Consider the following 23,204-nt stretch of genomic DNA (forward strand, 5'->3'; position numbering starts at 1 on the left):
GGTAAGAGAAGAAAATGATTCTTCATAAAAATAAAATATAAAAAATAGGAAATAAAATAAAAAATATTGACATGTGTCATCGTACAATTGGTACGAGGAGGGGAGTTATCTCCTTACATTAGGAGATATATTATTCTCAAAAAGATAAAATAATTAAACTCAATGGATTAGTGAAAAGCCCATGACCTAAACCTACAAACCCATTAACGGTTCTCAAAATAGAATAAGGAAACACATAATGAGAAATTTCTCCCTCTCTATTATCAAATTTATGTAAAATTTGAGTATTCTAATATTATCAAATATAAGAAAATATAAGGATTATGTAATATTTAAAAATGATAATTAATAATCGGATTCCGTGTAATACCTACTATGGTGATCAGGTCTGACTCAACGTTTTTGGACCCATTGGTAATTGAGACCAAAGATTATGAAACATATTGTTGGACAAGTTAGGTTTCGATAATGGAGTACCCAGATCCACAATTCTATCCTAAATCCCTAATATATAATATAGTAATAATAATAATAAGAGATGAGATCCACTTACTCCAAGAGTAATTTAAAAAATATATTCTACATCTTAGTCATTGATTCTATGAAAATCTAATGGTTCACGTGATTTGAATTAGTTAGTATATTTGAACCATTAGATTGTTATAGAATGGATGACTAAGATGTGGAGTATATTTTTTTTACTTACTCCTAGAATAGATTGATTCCCTGTCCAATAGGGTAGACATCTGCTGTCTCAGAACAATGTACCATTTCATGTGTCGCTGCTTGTGATTTGTCATAAAAATGATTAATTATTAAAATTTTAATTTAAATATATTTTTTCAACCAATCATAATCACTGCCACATAGAGTGACACACATTGTGAGACAGCAGATGTGCTCCCTCCCCAATAATAATAATAATAGCATAACTATAATATCATGTTAATTCATAAATGAGATGTTATATTGTATATCACTTATGTCATGTTAATTCATAAATGTGGGAGCATGGCTCTTGCGCTTAGAGGATTATATTTAGTGATGAACTACTGGCCAAGGGGAGCATGGATCTCGCAATTGGGCATTATTGAATCGCCGACCAAGGGGAGTATTGAATCGCCGACCAAGGGGAGCATGGCTCTCGTGCTTGGGAGATTATTGCACGTGATGAACTATCGGCCAAGTGAGCATGACTCTCGCACTTCAAGAGTTGTTGAGTCGCCGACCAAGGGAAGTATGACTTGCGCTTGGGGATTATTAATGGTGATGAACTACCAGCCAAAGGGAGCATCACTCTCACACTTGGGGAGTTATTGAATCACTAATCAAGGGGAGCATGGCTCTCGCACTCACGAAATTATTGCTAGTTGATAACAAATGACTCAAAAAGATGAATAATACCTTGTTATCATTAATGCTTTTAATTACAAATGGTTTGGTCTTACTCAAGAATGGAAAATGTGGTGGTTGGAGGCATTCCAAGTTCGCGGGATTTTATCTCTGGCCAATTCTACCAACTTGTAGGCTCTAGTGCTGGTTTTTCATATTACTCGATACGACCCTTCCCAGTTTTGTGCCAGCTTTTCTTTGGTCCTCCCAATGTCTTCGCTTCTAAGTATTAATTGTTCAGGTTTGAAGCTTCTCGGTACGACTAAAGAGTTGTATTTTCCTGCTCTTCACCTCTTCATGATCACCTTTGTGATTTGGACATTTTTTCTATTTTCTTCGATCTAGTCTAGATTATATCGCATCAGAGTCGGGTTGGCTTCTTCCCTGAATTGTACTTTCGTCCAAGTTGGCTCGTTGATTTCTACCGGGATCATGGCCTCTACCCCACAGATGAGGTTGAAAGGGGATTCAACAGTTATGGAGTGTGGTGTGGTGCGATAAGCCCATAACACATGTAGCTAGTTTGGCCATGATCCATTTGCCTCATCCAACCTTCGTTTGATTCCCATCAAGATGACTTTGTTGGATGCCTCAACTTGGCCATTGGTTTAAGGATGCTGAACTAAGGTGAAATGTTGCTTGATGTTGAGCCCGACAAGTATATTTTGGAATTTCTGGTTAGAAAAATGGGTCCCATTGTCTGTAACAATCACCATTGGGAAATCGAACTAGGTAATGATGTTTCTCCATGAGAACTTCTAGATGTTTGCCAAAGTGATTGTAGAAAGTGTTGTTGCCTCTATCGACTTGGTGAAATAGTCGATGGCCACCACGAGAAATTTTAGCTACAGAAAAGCCAAGGGGCTATTGTAGTGGTCAATTCTTCTTGTGGTGCCTTGTAGAAATCAGCAAAGAGTTGACATTGGATGCATCATCGAGTCAAATTAGACTCATCCTTCTTTATGGTAGGCCAAAAGTAACATGTCCTTAGAACTTTCTTTGCCATGGAGGTCGCTCCAAGGTGATGCCCGCAACTGCCTTCATGAACTTCTCTTAGGACATAGTCTGCTTGCCCTGAGCCAATGCACTTCAGAAGAGGTTTTGAGAAGCCTCGCTAGTACAATGATCCTTCTACTAGGGTGTACATGAGTTGTAGCGGAGGAAGCATTGTGTTTCCTTCTTGTAATCAACAACTCCTTGTTTAGCATATATTTGATGATTGGGTCAGTCCAATCATCGAGGATCATTGTTTGCTCGATTTCCATTATGCTTTGCTTGAGGATAGTCTCGTTCCATCCCGGTCCAAAAAATACACATCACGACTGGACAAGAATGACAACTGTCAACTTGGGACCGGACAAAATGTTCCACTTTGGACATTCTCAGATCATGATCGATTGACCGGACAATCCAGAAAGAAACATCATTGACCAGACAAGAATGACAGTACAACATAGAGACCACTTCCAACATCTGCCTGCTACACCACCTTCATAAGACTACTATGTCGTCTAAATAGCACAAGTTATAAGTCAACTACCCACATATTCTAGACCTACCACAACCATCTAACACGAAGAAAGCAACCTCTTCTTATCTGAGGCATGCCATACAAGACCATTTGGTCGGCTAGAGCAAATCTACAAGCTAAAATTTCACACACCTCTCCGCTATAACTATGGAACTCCCCCTATATAGAAGTTACATTCTTTATGTTAATATTACTTTCTTACTATAACTCTTGGACTTTGCATTCTCATATCTCTCGTATATTGACTTGAGTATTGAAGAACATTTTCAGGTACCTCTCAAGGCACTCCAAGGCAGATCTCAGGCGATACTAAGAAGAGTCTTCACCAACAACCCTCCTTTTGACTTTACCTCTCTAAGACTAAGGAGCACCTACTATAGAGCTATAGACTGGGGACATTATTAACCACTAAGTCATTTTTTATTTAGGTATTTTGGGTCAATCATATAAGATGATAGAGAAAATGACAGAGATGTAAACCATAGGATTCAAGTGAAATGAAGGAATATTTCATATTTCATATCTAATAAAAATTTAAAACTCAAGCTTAAGAGGAAATTTTATGGCACAAATATAAGACCTACAATTTTATATTAGACTAATATTGGACGATAAAATGCCAACAAGAAAATAAACTTTATATAACAAAAATAAAAATATTGCATTTGATGAGTAGATACACTAGACAAAATACAATTAGAAATAAATATTATTTGGTAGAAATTTGGAATAACCTTATTATATAAAAGATGATAAAATCACACCTCAAATGATTTGGATATATATGGAAGAGATTAGTAGAAACCCAAAAAACAAAGTAAGCCAAATAGAGATTAGTCCATTTACTAGAAGAATAGGGAAGCCAAGAAATACCATAGACGAAATGATTACAATCTTAGATATTTGCGTTTCATCAACGAATATGATCTGATAAAACATTACATCATAGTCAACCCTACCTAGTAAGAATAAGGTTTGATTGTTGTTATAATAATGTATACAAAATATGCTCATGTTTTCCACAATCCTTTTCTTTGTTATTATTTTAATTTTGCCCTTTTATAGGGGTATGTACCCTTTATTACTCTCCAAAAAACCGACTCATAAACTGATTGAGTTGGTTTTTGAAGGATAATACATTAAACGTGTAAACTTTAGATCCATGAAAATGAAGCCTTCCATTCCTTCCATTCAATAACCATCTCAAAAACATATCCAAATGATGCACTGCAGGAACACACTTCCATAGTTCAAAGTGGAGTGAAATGGTAAAATGAGCCAGAAAAGCAGTCACTCCAAAACAAAGCTACATGGCCTTTTAATGCCCATGGGTCTAAAGTTCAATACAATAAACTAATTCCCCCTTTAGCCGTAAATAATAACTTCTCTCTTTCATTGTATCCCACAAAAATCATTGCACCATACATTATATGCAACTCCCTGCATCTTCCTCCTATATACACATCAGTGACTGTATACACTAGGCAATGCCAACAGGATCAAATACTAATCTATTTTTACCTATTGTAAATAGAAATTAATTGAAAATTATAAGCTATGATCTATCACAATGTACAACCAAGCCCATCCAAAAACAATAGAATTGAATTAAAAAAGAGGGGAAGGGGAACCACAAAAATGTTACATACTACTCATTTATACAACGAAGTAATCAATCTTCAGGGCGTTGAATCTCACCCATCATTATTCGGTTGCTAGAGACCTTGAAACCAAGAAGGGAAGGATCTATCTGTTTTCCTTTTTTCCCTTTCTTCTTGCCACTCCTCCCGGCTTGTGCAACACCGTCTGATGACTCCATGACAGTTCCAGCATCTACCTCAGGATGAACAGGCTTCTTAAGCATGTCTATAAAAGATCTCTCAGACACTGAGCCTTCACTGCAGGAAGAAGTTCTTCTAAACTGGGCCTCTTTCTTTCTGGAACCCTGAGCATCAGTCATGGTACTGATTGACGGATTTCTGGCTGCTTCTCGTCGCCCTAACCATAGATACTCATATTTTAGCTTCACTGTTAGAATACTAAAAACAATATACTGGTCCTTATATGGTTTTGACGGTCCTTTTTATGAGACGCTTCATAATTTCTACGAAAGATTATTATTATTTTCCTTATTTCCCCATATTAAAGGCTTTAACTTTTTCTTTTTTTTGTCTCGGACAGAGACATAGCCCATACATGGTGGGATTTAATTGAAAGTTTATCCATTTCAAAACTATCAACTAAGTGCTAATATTAAAGGAGGGTAAAACTGTAATGATGAAGAAAGTTATCTAAACTAACCACTTTTATTGGTCTTTGTAATTTAGTTGAAAGTGTCTCATTATAATGACAAGAGGGAGCATAAAAGATGAAGTAGGCCGTTAAAAAGTAGCATACCTTCGCCGGATGCAAGATTATTTAAATTGTTCTGACTGGCATTGGGAACAGAAAGTTGGTCTGGCAGAACATCAGGGGAGGATAAAACCCGAGAAACTGGAGGGCGCTGAAGTAAAGCATTACTTGACCCTTTTGTTGAAGGAGGCAGCCTGTCAAGAAAAGAATCAAAGAATCAAACTTATGTCATGAGGAACATGTTCTTTTTTGTAACAATATTAGTCAACACATGCCCTAAGTAGTCAATAGCGCACTATCACACTTGGATAGCAGCGTCACATTGGTTGCCAACCCTTCCACGCGGCAAGGAAATGTAGCAGCACAGATGGCCAAGAGCAGTAATTCACAGGCCAAATCGTAGGTCAGAACCGGCTCCAACACGGCTGTGCATGGAACCCGAATTTTTAAAGGGGAAAGCCATTTTTGCCCTTATTTTTTAGGGCATTGTTTGTTAGGGATTTGGGTAATTTACCCCTCCCTCTTCTTCCCTCTTCTATAAAACACGTGAGCAGCAGCAATGAAATAAAACATTCTGCAGAAGTAAAACATGTGAAACCCCTTTCCCTTCATTCCCTCTTTCTGCAGGAGTGAATAAGCTCTGCAATTTTTGGCCACTCACACTCATCTCAACCTCCCACATACACATTTCTAGGTCAAAGCTTCTTCCCCTAACTTCCCTTCTCACATACCCACGTCTGGCACAACCATGGCCTCATCTCAACATCCCACTGTCACACCCACTCCCAGTAGTGCCAAACACAAGTTTTCAAAACTTAAAGAGTATAAATTACTTAAATTTTTAGTATTTTAGGTTTTTTTCTCTCTTCACTGTAGCAGGCTAGCGGCAATCATCCTAGTTTTTTATGGGCCGGCCACTATGTTCCGCTATCCACAATTGATTACCTAGCTCATACCAATTCACCAATTAATGCAAATGGCATAGACTGATGCATGAAAGTTGGAAATATGCAAATCACCATTTTTACAATAATTACTCAACAATGAACATGGGTTAGTTACATGGGAAGTGTGATTATTTCAGCTTTTGGATAAATTTATAATCAATGAAATTCTTTATAGATGCATTTTGGTAGTGCCTAATAATGTAAGCATTTCGTATGAACTAAGAGTTTGTTGTAAGCAGTCTGGAGGGTGCACAAGACAAAAATGTGTATGGAGCGGACCACGTTAAAACCCCTGACCATCCAAATTGCAACTGTGTTGGACCAATCACATCATATAACCAATAGGAATGACAACATGAACAGTAGATAAAGAAATGAACCTAATGGAACTTCTAACTAGACATAATAGAATCAAAAGACAAATCAAAACATTTCATATAATAACCTGGATAATCAAATATTATAGTAAATTGAAATAATATCAAGTGAAATAGTCAAGATTGGAATAATTATGAAATATGCATAAAGAATATTACCTGTCACTGGAAACCTCATCTACACGTGAATTATTCAAAACCATGTCACGGCCATGTGAGCCCGCATCACCTTCAGAGTAAAATACATTATATTCAATCATTTATATATATTAGCACAACATTAACTAAGAAAAGTAGTTTTGTGGTATATTTACCAATGCTGCTTAATGAGCTGTGTCTACTATGAGCAGTAGCAGGCAGTTCCATGGGATTCATGGTGATATCTAATTGCTCCGACATGTCTGAAATCCCTGGAAATGACTTATTTAGCATGCCTGTAAACTCGTGCTTCTGCCCATTATTTGTCTCCAACTCAAGTAAGTCTTTTTCCATAGTTGATTTACCTATCAGTAGAGGATTTCTGTAACTAGGATGTACAGTGTCTTCACTAGCCGATAAGAGTGACTGCTCTTTCATCAATGATCCAGATCTAGACCGAAGAGGCATTCTTTCATTATTTCTTAAGTTGTTGAATTGCTCAGTAGCATGCATGCTGAAAAAATGATCTTGCATTAAATCGTTAGAATTAGTGCTTCGAGCCCTTTCAACAAATTGGTTATTATTCAAATCAACTTGTTGGCCTGATGGAAGCTCAAAAGGATGAATTGATGAGCCAGCCTCAGAAACTTGCCAGGGCATGTCCTGACGTCTTGATGAAAGATGCCACTTATCAACATTTGATGTTTGTGTAGATTGAATACCCAGATTTTGATGAAGTCGGTCCACAAAACCTTGTGTTGAACCCTCTCCGTGAACTCCAGCAGATACAGACATGTTTAGACCAGCAAACTCTCTTCGCTGACTCTCAGCTTCAAGACGTAGTTGCGCCCGTGGGTCAGTCCATCTATTTTCAAAATGGTCATTGTTCCCAGAGAGGGAACTCTTGAATGCATCAGGGTGGTGAATGAGAAGTTCATCAGACACTTGTGGATGGTGAGAGGATATAGAACTCAGTTGATCAGTTGAGTGCAGATACCGAAGACGGTCTTGTAACTCCTTTTCTTGGACAGAAGTATTTACACTATCAAAATTCATTGCAGAAGTACTACCATCAGAAACAGGTGCAGACCTCTCAAACATCATAGAATTAGGCTCAACAAAACTCCTTCCTAGATAATTTATTTGCTCCTCTTGTGGAAAAAGCCTCTGCTGCTGTTTCTGGATATCCATAACATTAAATCCTGCTGAGTTAGCCAGTTCAGGAGTTGCTGGGTTTCTTGATAACTGTCCAGTTTCATTGATTGACAGAGACCTACTAAAATGCCTTTCTCCATCCAACCCCAATTGCTGCCTAAGTGCCAAAGATATATGCTGTGCAGGCAACGGATCTTGCTGAAAATGACGTTCTTGTTCAGACAGTAAAATATTTCGATGCCTTGCTTGCAATAGCAGGTCAGACAAATCAGCTTGCCTTCCTTGGACAGCATTGAGGCCAATATTTGCTTCGATAATTTGCTCCATTGATGGATCAAGATACCTTAAAGAATGAGGATTCTGCTGCAACTCATGCAGATATCTCCTCAATTGAACTTGATCAAACAGGTTATCCCTATTACGATTAAGTTTTGATGTCCCAAAACTGGGATCTGAGACCTGCTGGTGCATATACTGCTCAAGAATAAACTTCTGAACTTGAGACTGTTGTTGCTGCTGTACTTTCATTTGTTGGTGAAGAAGCTGTTGATGATGCATATCTTGCTGTCGTTGAAGCTCAAGCTGACGTTGAAGCTCAAGCTGGCGTTGTTGCTCGAGCTGGCGTTGTTGCTCGAGCTGGCGCTGATGTTCGAGCTGGCGCTGATGCTCGATCTGGCGCTGATGCTCGATCTGGCGCTGTTGCTCGAGCTGGTGCTGTTGCTCGAGCTGGTGCTGTTGCTCGAGCTGGTGCTGTAGTTGAATCTGAAATTCCAAAAGACGTTCCTTATCTAACCCTGAATTCTGGATCATCTGCTGGACATTGTGATTATTGGGAGAAAAATCTGGAAAGCTCTCCAAATCTGACATAGTACGATGTGCAGGGAAACTATTAGATAGATTTCCCTGCTGCTGAAGCCTTTCCTTCTGCAACATGAGATGCTCCACCATATCAAAATTATTACTGTTTTGACCCATGTGGGACAAGAACTGATCGTCTAATGAATCTACACGTGCATGACGACTAAAATGCCTATTTATCCCATATTCACCAGGCCATGTCTCCCCATAAGAAGGCTGATTAACCACACCACTCGAAGTGCTTTCATCAGCAAAAGGGGCATCTCTACCAATCAATGGATCTAGGAAATGACCATGGTCATCCAATCTTGAAGAAATATTGGAAGATTGTGCACGTCTTAAATGGGAGCTGTCACTGAGCTCAGACATCAATAAACCAAAAGGATGCAACTTATCAGCCTCACTATCACGTGTACCAGTCCCTGAAGCATCATTTGTAACAGGTTTTCCAGTAGGATGGGAATGCAAAGCAGAGACATCAGCTTGGCTCATCAATGGGTTGTCATTGCTGCTTACAACCAATTTGGACAAGGCAGTATCTACATAGGTAGAAACAGATAGATGAATATATATTATAAATGAATGCATGAATAATTGACATGGACTCAGATTGATCAGGAGCATAACTAACATATAATTACAACTGTGGAATGAGAAATATTACCCTCATCTCGTGCAACAATATTATTGTAGCGCTGATCGTTAGAGAACTTCATTTCAGAGTTATAACTTTGAGTAGGTACTTGAGACTGAGGTTGACTATCAATAACTGCAGACTCATCATAATCAAAACATTGTACATTCACTTTTAGATTCTTTCCAGTGGCAACTGAAGGCTCTGTCTGAGTGATCTGATTACTACTATAAGCAGATACAGATTTGACTTTCATATGAGCCATGACGTCACCAAGCTCATGAAACGGTGATCCTTCAGGGGCATCATACAAACGAACTGGTAAATCCAACCCAAAAAACCCTTGTTCAAACCACAAAATGATGTCAATCCCAAGAAAGGGCCCCTGAATTACCCCTTGTGGATCCAGATAGCACAAACTTAACTCTTCAAGAGGGTTAGCAATTTCATATGGATGTGTATCCTCATTAGTTTTTAACTCTCGGTGATTAATGATTGGAGTTTGCTGCAACGATGGAAATTCATAAGGAGAGTGTGGATCATCAGGTGGGTTACTGCTGATCTCTGAAATAGCAGTCGATTCAACACCATCCCAATTAGCATGCTTCTGAACAGAACATCCTAATTCAGAAACTTTGTTCCCATGGCTGCTTCCCTCCCTAATATTGGTTCCAGAGCTCTCGTCCCTTCCATATATACCAGCTTTTATTGTATGTGTCAGTTTGTCTTCTTGGAAAGTTGCAATTTCTGAAAGGGCACAATAATTTGTATACAAACATTATATGTAATGAAATCGAAATATCATACTTTCACCTGGTATGGACAACAGAATGTAAAGACAACTTCCTTACCCTGGACTACATTTCCCAACAAACTGCCAGCATTTGAGGAAGTAAGACTAAAAAATTGATCATTATCATTCAAAATGTCATTTCCTGAAATAATCTTTCCTCCCATGCCAACTAAGGGTTCTTTTCCTTCACTTAAAGTAACATCTGGACCTGAAAAGCCAAAAGGGACCAGTCAGAAAAAATTAATTGAGTTGAAAAATTAGCCAGGATTAACTAAAATACGTGCAAAATTAGTCACCTGAAATATCATCATTCAGTCCTCCATCCTTTCCTCTGAGAGAATAGCCTGAGACTTCACTGCTAGTAATTTGCCCCTTCCATATATCTCCAAGTACAGCCTGCAATGATTGTACAAACACCATACATATGGAGTTATCAACAGTAAAACTGACAGTGAGGCAGTGACCACTCAAGGCCTCTCTAGTATGCATAAAGTTCAAAAGGTTACATAAAAAAGCATAACAAAATATTTTCTATCCTTTATATTCTTCATACCTCTTCCTCAGCAGCAGGAGCAACAAATGCTAATGGTTCAACAGAACCCATTTGTGTTATTGGTGACACATGCTCCATCCCAGCAGACATACTTTCAAAAGATAGGTCAACCTTTTGCTTGCGATAAATGTCAAGAAGCTTACCCCGAGGGTAGCAATATGAATTAACACCACTAGACCTCCCTAGCATGGCTTTATCCTTATCTAAAAGTGCAAATGGTTGCAGATTTCCATTGATATTTGCTCTTCCTCGTCCAGAAGAAAATCGAACATTAGATCCCTCTGTGCGTCCTTTCTCCAGCCCAAATCCTGGTGCAGCACGATATGTTGCCACACCACCAGATTGAGCCTCCATTCGATGCCTTGGCCTCCATTTATCACGTGCATCTGTGTCGCGGTCAGAACCTGCACGATTACTAACACTAGAAGATTGTTTTTCAACGTAACCATCTTCCTTCTCAACATCATTCTTTTTGTCACTTCGAGAATCTTTCTCTTTATCTTCAGGTCCCCATCTCAATGACCATTTGTTCTCCCTCCGAGAGTCATGGCCAGAACCACGGCTATCTTGCCAACGATCAGAAGACAAGGCTCTACTATCAGAGGTAGCAGTATTATCTGAACGACGATCTTCTTTTCTGCGATCCCTTCTGCCTAGTAAGCTTGTTTCTCTCTCCTCTTCACGCCAGCGGCCACTGATGTCAATGTCTGGAGCAGTTCTCCTCCAATCTTTCTTGTCCTGAGAACCATCCAAACGCCAACTATCTTTTAGTATGGGATCAGTAGCATTCACCTGAGGCAAATAACCAAGCACACAGATATCCTATCATTTTTCCATGAAAGGGCAAACATTTATTAACAAGGGAAAAATATTATGAATGGATCCTGATATAAGAAATATGGGTATTAAAAAATTGACATGACCAAACTTTACAGCATGAACAACCACTACTAGTCTTAAATATAATATATCCAAGTTTCAGGATAGAAAAACCAAATTAACTGATAGAGTATATGTAAACAGGGAGGGGGAAAAGAAACTACTACAACGGCCCTCATTATTCCATGTAACACCAAAAATCCTTTTCGTTTCCTAGCTCCATTTTTTAGAGAACTCTCACACTTTTCAAGTATAAAATGAATAAAAGTTCTTATCATGCTGATTGGGCATCTAAATCATCAAGCCATTATTAAAAGTGAGACTATTATCTAGCTACAAACACGTGTTCATGGGAAAATTGTTAAACTTAAAGGCATCAGCTAAGACTCAGAAAGGATAACACAGAGATACGTCATTACAGCTTTGGTTATGTTTCGTACTCTTTAAAAATGCAAATAATAATATGGCAATCTTAAAATTCAAACGGTCACAAAATGTTCAGCAACCCAAAGACTTCTCATTCATTTATTCATTCTCAAAGGGAAATTATATCTTAATCTTATTCACATGGTAGACCTAATTTTCATCTATTAAGTACTCTAATACCCTAATATAAACCAACTACCAACTACACAAGTATTTCAGACTAACACGGTAACACCAATAGTTCTAGATTCATGATATGCCGTGGACCGCAATCCACCTATCACCTTGATTGTCTGACACATCTTAGGTATACAAATGATTTGTCATAACATACAGAGAGGTGGGAAGTACTAAAATGGTTAGCTGTGCATCATTGCAAAATTAAAAATACCATACATACTTCCATGGACAACACTGCCATGATAAGCTACCCGACAATATCCAAAATCATAAAGAAAAGCAATAGAGACTCCATACAGATGGGATTTTGTTAAAGAAAATAGAACTATTGATCATGAAAATTAATTCAAAACAGTAAGTGTTACACACCCCTGCCGGATTAGTGTTTGCCTTTCCTTCAACAGGTTTGGAATACAGCCACTGTGGAGATAAGGGCATGCTGCTATCAGATGGCATATGATCTGAAAGTAAAATAAGTTTTTATCAACAAAAAACACTATATGCATAAATAACGAAACATTTGTGATAAAAGAAATACTACTAAATGTTTGCTTTATAACATAGGCTTCACTTCTACAAAGATTAAAAGGATACCTTTCGAATCATCAAGTAGCCCCGACATCCCTTTCCCCCCACCATGACCACCTGACGGTTCATCTAACAAAACCCAAAAGGAATATCAGCCAGATGATTCAATTAGTGAGATATAATAAAGGAGGGATCTACATTCTAAATAAAAGTAAAAAAATACATAAAATACAATGTCAAAAGAATCTCCACAGCCTGCAATGACATAATGCTATCGAAAAATAAAAATCAATATGCAAACCAACCAATCAACCTGTCTTTCCTTCTTAGAAAAAAATGTAACTAAATAAACCAAGACCTGGATCATATTAAATAAAACAACAAACAAAACTCCATTCCTTGACATGAAAATATCAGGGCTCATCATAAATCATCACACTCGTTAGAGCATAGATGACATCCTAAAAACACCACTCATACCAAGATAACAACATTCTTGCTACAATCTTCAACCTCGAGTAAGCCAACACCCCGAGATTTTAAAATAAAAAACAAAATTATCATCTCACACTAATTTCTACATTATTTTTTAGACCTGGTTTATGATGTATAAATTTGTAATTAATTAGATGTATCGGATGGTTGACAAGTTAACCACGAATGTGCTCGAGTTGACCATTGAATCCATGTAAACAACCACCAATTTATACATCATTTACCCAAAAAAAAGGTGTCCTTCTACACGAGGCTCCCACCAGGAGGAGGCGGATGTACTCAACCTTACCTCGCAAAGGAAGAGACTGTTACCACGATTTGAACCAAAGACATTCAAGTAATAATGCAAATAATCTTACCGTCGGTAAATAAAAATTAGCGTATGCAAAAATTAGTGGAAATATAGAACTTGGAATTGAAAAAAAAAAAAAAGGTGCATCAGATAAGTAGGGAAACGTGAACAATCAAGTGTTATTGTTATTCCGATTAAAGAGATTCAACCGATCCAAAGAAAAGTGAGTAAAACAATTGCGAAAAGAAAATATAAAAAACAAGGAGAAGATTTAAGAAACAAATGAAAAGCATAAAATAATAATGATGATGATGATGGTTACCTTTGAGGAGAGAGGAGTGTGAATCGGGGAGATTAAGTTTAGCGTCGGCCATGGAAATGGTATTGGAGATTGCAGAAAATAAGAGTAACTGTCTCTGTGCGTTAGATTGGTGGAAGATGCAAAGAGCAAGGGTTTGGGATCAGGAACAAGTGAGTGTGTGTTATAATTTTCATCTCTTTCTTTAATTTAATTTCTTTTTTTATATTAAATTAAATGTTAAATTCTTTTATCGTTAAGGTGTTGATCTAGTAGTATAAATCACATCTAAATCTTCAGCATGAATAAAAAATTAAAAGTCCAATTTTTTGAAAATAACACTTATTAAAAGTCACAAATATGCAAACCTGAAAGAAATTAGTTTTTTATGTTATATATAAAGTACCAGAAAAATCTGAAACTCTTTTTTTAATTTTAGTAAATAGTACAAGTTTAATTTTTGAAAATGTACTCATTAGTGAATGACAAATATATATGTTTTAATCAATTTAGTTTTGAACTTTGATGATGAATAAGTTGATTTATAAAATATACTTTTAGAGGTTAAAGTGATTAGAATGTTATATATCTCAAAAACTCAAGTGAGATTGATTATACTATTGAGTACCTATTTGATCTTCTTTTAATTTGGTTTTGTAAGAAACATGTGTTCAATTTATTAGTTTGACGTGTAGATAAATTATACTTTCAATATTAAATATTTTCCTTAAACATTGACTTTATTTAAAAAGTATATATTTATAAGAGTGTTGTTGATTTAGTAAAGACAACAAAGCCATGAAAATTTTAAAATGTTGACAATTGTTATATAACTAATAGAAGATATAATATATATAATTATCATATGACAATGAGGTTGGATGGGTATTGGTTACTCATCCTCATAGGTACTCATGTAAATATTAAATAAGAATACTAAATAAATTTTAAGTGTAGTTATATATTTATGTATTTTATAATAATTAATATGTATAAATAATTATATTTATAAGATAATAGGATAAGTTTGTCATAATACTTTGATTAACAAAATCCGTTATTAAATAATAAATTAATAAAATAGTTTGATCAACTTTATAGTTTTATTTATAGCATGAATAATAATAACATAACTAATAACTATCAAGGAAAAGGAATATAAGAGTTTGGCACCATAAAGTTCTTTAGATTTATATTAGTACACTAAATTATATTGATACCCACCCATTCGTTTATGCTTTATAAGTGAATATTATATATTACTATTTAATTAGTATGGTTCTTGTCATATTTTTTATTTTCTGTTTATTTAATTTTTTTGGTACATCAGGAAAAGAAATAAACAAAAACTGGAATAAAGACGAGAGGTCCATATTAAAGACATGAATCGAATATAGAGGAACACAGTCCTAAATTCTAACACTACAAGTATTGCATTAACTGATTTTGGACAGGAAGTCAGCTAAAACTCTCTTTATGTATGATGAAAATCTACATTTCAGTCCTCCGCAAGTAGGCGACGAATGTTATCCACAACTTGGGTCACCCGCCTAATATGAACTTCTAAATCTTTAGATTATATGGATCACCTCTATACAATCACTTTCCAATATAACTTTTCTTAGGCCCAAGCTCCAAGCCACTTTGAGACCATATTCCATAGTCTGAAGTTGTGATAGAATGAGAATAAAAGTTCAAAGCTTGCTAAAAATCTAGAAATTTAATTGTCATCATGATCATGAACCAATATTTGTCATCCATCAACTTATCACGCGCAAAACAATTACTATCAACATTAATCCTCACAACTTCATTCTCCAGTCTACACCACTGGACAATAGGTTGGGGTTGAACTACAGAGGAAGTCCCATATGACACTTACATCTCACCTCATTACGTACATTACTAATGACATGACTAGTATCCCATGGTACGAGCCCGGAGATTGAGTTATTCTGCCACCTCCATGCTCACGAGATACCTGTAAAAATTAACCTCCCTTGAGTAGTCCTAGTGTTTGCCATAAACAAGGAGATTAAAGAATGATTATCCCAAAAGACTTGATTGTTGAAACCCATGCATTTCTAAATGGGCACAATTTTCTCACAATCTCTGAATAAATGAAGGAGATCTTCCACCTCATGTTAACACCAAGAACAGACAGGTGTACTTGCCAAACTCCTAGAAAACTGAAGCAGGTAAGTTGGCAGAGTCGTGAGAGAAAGCCAATAGTATCTTGGGGCAGGTTCCCCCAAATCCAATAGTTAGTTGCATTATCTATCATTAAAACTGAATATTACCAATAATGCTAGACACATAATGGGGAAGCATGGTTGATAAAATCTTGAGGTTCTAAGAGTCCTCCCTCCAAAGATCTTTCACGTGCATCTGAGTATCAGAAATTTGAACAAAGTTCACAAAAGTGCAAAGTTTACCAATCTCAATCTAATTATCACACCAAAAATAGTTATCCCCATTTCCTAGATGTAAGTGAAACTCTTCACTAGGCTCTTCTGTCACTTTCACAATACTATTCTAGATAGGAGAAACCAATGATTTATTAGGAGCAAACAACATTGAACAATTCCCAAGATATTTATTCTTTAACACCCTAAACCACATTTTATTGCTTTGTTGTATCATATTCCAACTCAATTTGGTAGGAAGAGAGATGTTGGCCAATCATGAGTCACAAATCTCAAGCCCACCATCATTTCTATGTTTAGTGACCACTTCCCAATTAACTAGATTGAGGCTCCTCTTGTTAACATCATCATTCCAAATGAATTTCCTAAAAAGTTTGTCAATGTCATTACAAACACTCTATGGAAAACACATGCTTTGAATTGTATTGGTGGGTATGGACATCAGAACAGAATTAACAACACATAATCTTCCTGCTTTGTTCAACATGCTCGACTTCCAAGAGGTCATGCACATTTGAATCATTTCAATCAGCGGATTAAACTCCGATCTATGAATCCATCCATTGACCAATGGAATTCGCACATATTTGCCAACGCTAGAGACGACTTGCATGCGACAAATGTTCATGAAATTGGTTTTCCTCACATTGAAAACATTCTTGGAGTAAAAAATTTAAATTTTTTCACATTAATTTGTGAAAGTGCAAGTGCCAAAGTGTTGTACTATTAAATTGTCTATGTTTTGATGAAGACAAGGATTCATTGAAAGCTTGATGATGACTCAACAAATCAATATACCATGGACTCAAGGATCTCATATCTAGACTTAGTCTTACAAGAGTCATCTTTAGAGTCATATATATTATCTTAGATATTGAGTCTAGGTTAGGTAAACCAAGGTGCAATTCTCACAAGTCTTAAAAATAATCAAGTCATTTACATGAGACAAGCCATCTAGATTATTATATGTTCATGCATTAATCATACATGTTATTTGTGCATCATAGGCATAATATATTGGTAAAACATGTATAGGTGATAAGCATAACATATAGGTAGTTTACCATTTTATCATTTAACTGAAAAATATACCAGTTAATCGATTAACATGAAATCAGTTTTAACAGATAACTGAAAATCTGAATTCAGTTATTCTCAATCGTTCTCAACAGACCGTTAATCGGTTAAAAGGGCACTTAATCGATTAACTGAGTCTCAGAAAGCTTTTCTATATAAACTGTGGTTTTGAGTCTTACACCACATATCATATCATTCATTTAGAATTGCTAAGTTGCATATTTTTCGTGCTCATTTATGTCATTTTAGGTAGAGAAAAATGCATAGTGAGATAGTGAGAAATAATATCATATTTAGGGTTTAATTGTGATCTAATTGCATGTGATTAATGTGTTAACATTTGCTATCTTCTTTTATATGATTCTTGCATTTCTTTAGAAGAATTCCAGGATAGAAATTCTTTGTTTTTGCACATCAATTAACTCATACATATTCATGCTTACTTGTGAGTCTTGTATAGGGTTTTTAGCTAGGATTTAATTGTGATATTTTGAGCTACATTGTGCTTGATAATACACTGTTTTTTGTACTATTTTTAGTGTTGTAATAAGGGAAATCGTCTCTTGGTGTCGTACCACCAAAGAGACTCAGTGAGTCTTCACCAAGACTTAGAGGTCTTGAGTTTAGAACGTTTCTTGGTTGGGGCTAGATCGTAAGAAAGGTTTTCTTAGGCGATTAGGTGAGTCAAACCGAGAAATTAGGTTCTTGGATTCAAGAAGAGAGCATTTAAGTTTGTTTATTGATGTGCATGTAAAAATACATTCGTTTCAATATTAGTGAAAAAAATCTCCCGAGATCAGAAGGGGAGGCCTGAATGTAGTTTTCAAGTGGACCCGCAAACGAACGAGTATAAAATTCCTTGTTGTAGGCTCTTTCTATCATTAATCTCTTTAATTTCAAGTTGTAATAGTTACCTAATTGTAGCTGATAATTTTTGATAGTGTGAATTTGCCAAGTTGAGTTGAAGTTTGTTCAAGTATATTTTTTGTATGTGTATCTGATTATCGATGAGTGGCTGGGCAATAAGCCACTTCGCAACTTGCTGTTTTCTTTTAATTAATCGATTAAGACAAAGTGTTAATCGATTAACTGGGGCTTTTTCCAGAATAGGGCTTCGGTGCAAAAAGCGGTAATTGGTTACCGCGACACCTATTCAACCCCCTTCTAGGTGTGTTCTATCCATTGATACCTAACAATTTGCATATCGGAAGCCTAACAAAAATTCTCCAAAGTAGAAGCCATAATTTTGACATGAAAATTGATAGCGTTGCCGAAAAATTTATAAATAATTTATTAACAACTAAATTAAATCAAATAATTATTTAAGCTCCAAGATAATTTCTAGTTATCAAATGAATTACGAGGAACTACTTGTTAGGTATCAGTGGACATAACACACCTAGAAGATGGAGTTGAATAGGTGTTGTGGTTACCAATTACTACTTTTCGCACCAAAGCCCTATTTTGGAAAAAGCCTCAGTTAATCGATTAACACCTTGTCTTAATCGATTAACTCACAGAAAATAGCAAGTTGCAGAATGACTTATTGTACAACCACTCACCGATATTCAAGAACAGATAAAGCAGATATATTTGAACATAATTAAGCTAGATATAGCAAATTAACAATATCCAAAATATCAGCTAATAATAGGCAATGAAACAACTTGAAAAGTAAAGAGAATAGGGATAGAAAAAGCCTACAACAAGAAATTTTATCCTGGTTCGTTTGTGGGTCCACTTGCAAACACATTCATGCTTCCCCTTCTGATCTCGAGAGACTTTCTTCACTAATTTTGAAACAAATGTATTGTTACATGCAAACTTCCAATACAAACACATAGACGCTCCCTTCTTGAATCGAAGAACTCACTTTATTGGTTTGACTATTCTAATCGCCTAAGAAAACCTTTGTTACGATCTAGCCCCAACCAAGAAGTCGTTCTAAACTCAAGAACTCTAAGTCTTGGTGAAGACTTACTGAATCTCTTAGGTGGTAAGACACCAAAACACAACTTTCCTTATTACAACAAAAAACAGTACAAAAACAGAGTATTATAAAGCACAATGTTGCTCAAAATATTACAATTGAAACTCAACTAAAAACCCTATACAAAACTCACAAGTTAACATGAATATGTATGAATTCATTAATATGAAGAAACACATAATTTCTACCCTAAAATTCTCGTAAAGAAATGCAAGAATCATGCTAGAAAAGATGGGAAATTTTGAACATATTAAACTACATGCAATAAGATGACAATTAAAGCTTAAACATGATATTATCTCTCACTATCTCACAATGCATTTCACTCTGCCTATATGATACAATTAAGCATGAAAAATATGCAACTTATAATTCTAAAAAAATGAATGATATGATGTATGGTACATGACCTAAAAATACAGTTTATATAGAATACCTTTCCGAGACCCAATTAATCGATTAAGTGCCTTTTAATTGATTAACGAGCTGTTGAGAATAATTGTTTTCAGGTTTTCAGTTATCTGTTAAAACGTAATCACGTTAATCGATTAACACCTTTCTTAATCGATTAAGTGGCACATTTTTCAGCTAAATGATTAAATGATAAACTACTTTTATGTCATGCTTATCAACTATACATGTTTTACCAATATATTATGCCTAAGATGCACAAGTAACATGTATGATTAATGCATGCACACATAATAATCTAGATGGCATGTCTCATGTAAATGATGTGATTATTTTTAAGGCTTGTGAAAATTGCATCTAGGTTTACCTAACCTAGACTCAATATATAAGGCACACATCTAAGACTTCTAAAAATGACTCTATTAAAGAACCTAATCTAGATATGAAACCCTTGAGTTCATGACATGTTGATTTGTTGAGTCATCTTCAAGCTTTCACTAAATCCTTGTCTTCACCAAAACATAGGCAATCTAATAGTGTTATATGTGATACTTTGCACTTTCAATCTCCCTCTTTTTGATGATGACAAACTCCACACCAAATCTTGTTTTGATGCATAGCTTGATGATGGTTATAGAATTCATGGTTGTTAATGTCAAAGTTGAAGCGTATAGCTAGACAACGGAAGCTGAATATTATTTACAACCTGCAAACACACATCAAACAAAGCAACCTTTCTCTCCCTTTTGACATTACCAAAATGATAAACGAATCAATCTAGTCAAAAGTAAGAAGAGTTATGTAATGAAATCAAAACTGTAATCAATCAATTAATTTTGGAAATTCAATTAATTAACCAGTTGAAGGAAGCTTGAACAAATGCATTTGTTGACAAACACTTAATAAATTAAATCTGTGTGTTAATCGATTAAATGGACAAAATATAGTAAATGAACAATTTTAATAGCATGGAAGGTTATACGAAAACTAATTAAGAATAGAATGATCAAGCATTAATATCATAGCATGTAAACAACAAGCTTGATCAAACATGATAGATGCAGATAACCAATCATGATCAAGTACCATTAAACATACATTCATACTATATATGACATAGATACACATATGATATAAGCAATTTAAAAAAAAACTAGTAACAATTACAGTTCAATGTCATGCATATCAAGTGATAAAAGTTTAGAAAGAGTAGACAATAACTATTACAACCCAATAAAAGCAAAGAGAAAATATGTCTCAAGAGTACAAAGCAACAAAATCCTTAAAATTAGCCAATAGAAGAACTAAACCAAAGGCAACCTAGGGTCTAAGGTCTTCTAATCTAAGGATGTAGAGGAAGGTCTCTGTCATGAGGAACTGTCAGACTACTATATCCCTAGATGAGGACTCTCCGCTTTTCCAATTCTGCACAAAACCTATCATTTTGTGCCTCAGCAACGTTTTGAACAAAGCTCCTTATAGACTGATAGTGGTTATCAATGTACGCAACCTGATGTTCCTCAAATTGCTCCAAGTCTGTATGGTAAGAATCCTTCAAAGACTGGAAATGTAGATCCATTCTATTATTCAACATTTTCTCCATAGCATCCAACTGAGCTAATCCAAAGGGTGGTTCCTGCGGTGCGTTTCCAGCCGACTCCCCCTGAGTTCCTGCATTATGCTGATCCGTTCCTACCTGATCCTCATCTCCAGATAAGTCTAGATCCACAGTAATTTAATCCTCTTGGTATTGCCAAGTATTCCCATACTTGTAAATACCCATCTTGTGGATCAAACTTTCACCAACAAGGTGATCTTTATCAGAAGACTTCATGATGATGGTGTCAGACACATCAATATGCAGATAATCATTGATCCTCGAAAAGAATATACTATAGGGTAGCAACTTGGATTGCGAAGTAGACACACTATACATTACATTAAGGATATCCTCAGGCCAATTAATCATAACATTTTCCTTAATAGCATACATGAACCTCAAATCATTCACGGTGAGTTGTGCATGATTTGAGTTCCTCTGAACCAAAATGTAAGCCATCAGATAGTGCAATAGCCTATTTTCCATCCTTATATCTAAAGTTGTCATAAAATTCTCTAATCAATGCATGGTATATATTTCCCTTTAATTCCAGAAAAGTGACAGCTCCTTGAGCTTGCATGCCTTGCGGAAATTCAAAATTTTGATCCGCCATCTAGGTTAAATTGGCATACCTGATATATGTTGGTTTCCTTCCTTGAATCTTTGACAACCGAGTCTCCTGCAAAATGAGAGAGTAGTAGGGATCTCCACGATCCTGCCTCACACTTGGATTTGAAGATGAAGTAATAGGAGCCCTTCGTGCGCGCTGAGTAGTTATCTTAATCCTTTTTGAACGACCTCTTTCCAATTTTGATTGCAAAACCGATTGAGAGGTGTAGAATAATTTTGGGAGGAACCTAAACTTAGGGTTTGGAATTAGGGAAATTGGTATCTTGGAAAATTTGAGAAAAAATGGGATGAAATGAGGTGCAATGTGGATAGAGGGTGAGGTTTAATCTTCTTTTAAGCTAAGACTTCAGATTATGTTGTTGACTCTGAGATTTATAAAGAAAAGGGGATATAGAGGATTTGAAAAAAAAATATGCCAAAAACGCTGTTGTTTCTACTTTAGCTGCTGTCGTTAATCGATTAAGAGATGTACTTAATCGATTAATCATAGTTAAAATTTCAGATTTTCATAAAAATATCCCCAGGTAATCGATTAAGATGGGACATTAATCGATTAAATTTCATGAAAAATAAGGTGTTGGCTACTGAAACTTATTCTAATCGATTAAGACTCATGGTTAATCGATTAACAATCATCAGATTTGTAGAATGAAGTAGGTTTTTGAGTTTTTTAGAAGCATGCAAAGATTTCTAACATATATCAAGCAATTTTAAGCAAACACACATACATATAGAGCTTATTATACTAGATCATGAATCATATTAGGAATAGAATGCATTCAACAAGTATTCATTTTGAAGCATATTAGACATTTAATATGTGAATCACATAACAAAGTGTTAGACGATTTAATCAAGATATTTTTCATCAAGGATTCCAAGTTCTCTTCGAAGAACATAGAAAGTATCTCGTGAGAGGGGCTTGGTGAAAATATCAGCTAATTGCTTAGTAGTTTCGACAAATTCAAGCACATAATCGCCTTTTTGAACATGATCACACAAGAAGTGATGTCTAATTTCTATATGCTTGGTTCTCGAATGCAAAACGGGATTCTTGGATAGGTTTATGGAACTTGTATTATCACATTTAATAGGGATCTTTTCTAAATTAAGACCAAAGTCCTTAAGGTGCTGCTTCATCTATAGGATTTGAGCACAACACACATCAGCGACAATGTATTCCGCTTCGGCGATGGACAAAACAACACAAGATTACTTTTTGTTGTGCCATGTAACTAAGGA

At 35.8% G+C, this 23,204-nt stretch overlaps 1 protein-coding gene across 2 annotated transcripts; it reads right to left on the reverse strand.

Annotated features, from left to right (window-relative positions):
• LOC109354806 lies at positions 4,419–14,018 on the reverse strand. Of its 2 annotated transcripts, none has more exons than XM_019597550.1 (11): positions 13,853–14,018; positions 12,810–12,872; positions 12,585–12,676; positions 10,731–11,522; positions 10,474–10,573; positions 10,236–10,385; positions 9,415–10,131; positions 6,916–9,289; positions 6,759–6,821; positions 5,321–5,469; positions 4,419–4,921 (listed from the first exon to the last, which is right to left on the reverse strand). In XM_019597550.1, exons 1-11 carry the CDS (start codon positions 13,902–13,904, stop codon positions 4,596–4,598), a joined length of 4,878 nt encoding a protein of 1,625 aa, XP_019453095.1. In that variant the 5' UTR covers positions 13,905–14,018; the 3' UTR covers positions 4,419–4,595. The 2 variants fall into 2 exon arrangements, with proteins under 2 accessions (XP_019453095.1, XP_019453094.1); XM_019597549.1 differs by having other exon boundaries at positions 6,759–6,828; positions 6,914–9,289.

Source organism: Lupinus angustifolius, chromosome LG08 (genome assembly GCF_001865875.1).
Source record: "Lupinus angustifolius cultivar Tanjil chromosome LG08, LupAngTanjil_v1.0, whole genome shotgun sequence".
Lineage (NCBI taxonomy): Eukaryota > Viridiplantae > Streptophyta > Magnoliopsida > Fabales > Fabaceae > Lupinus > Lupinus angustifolius.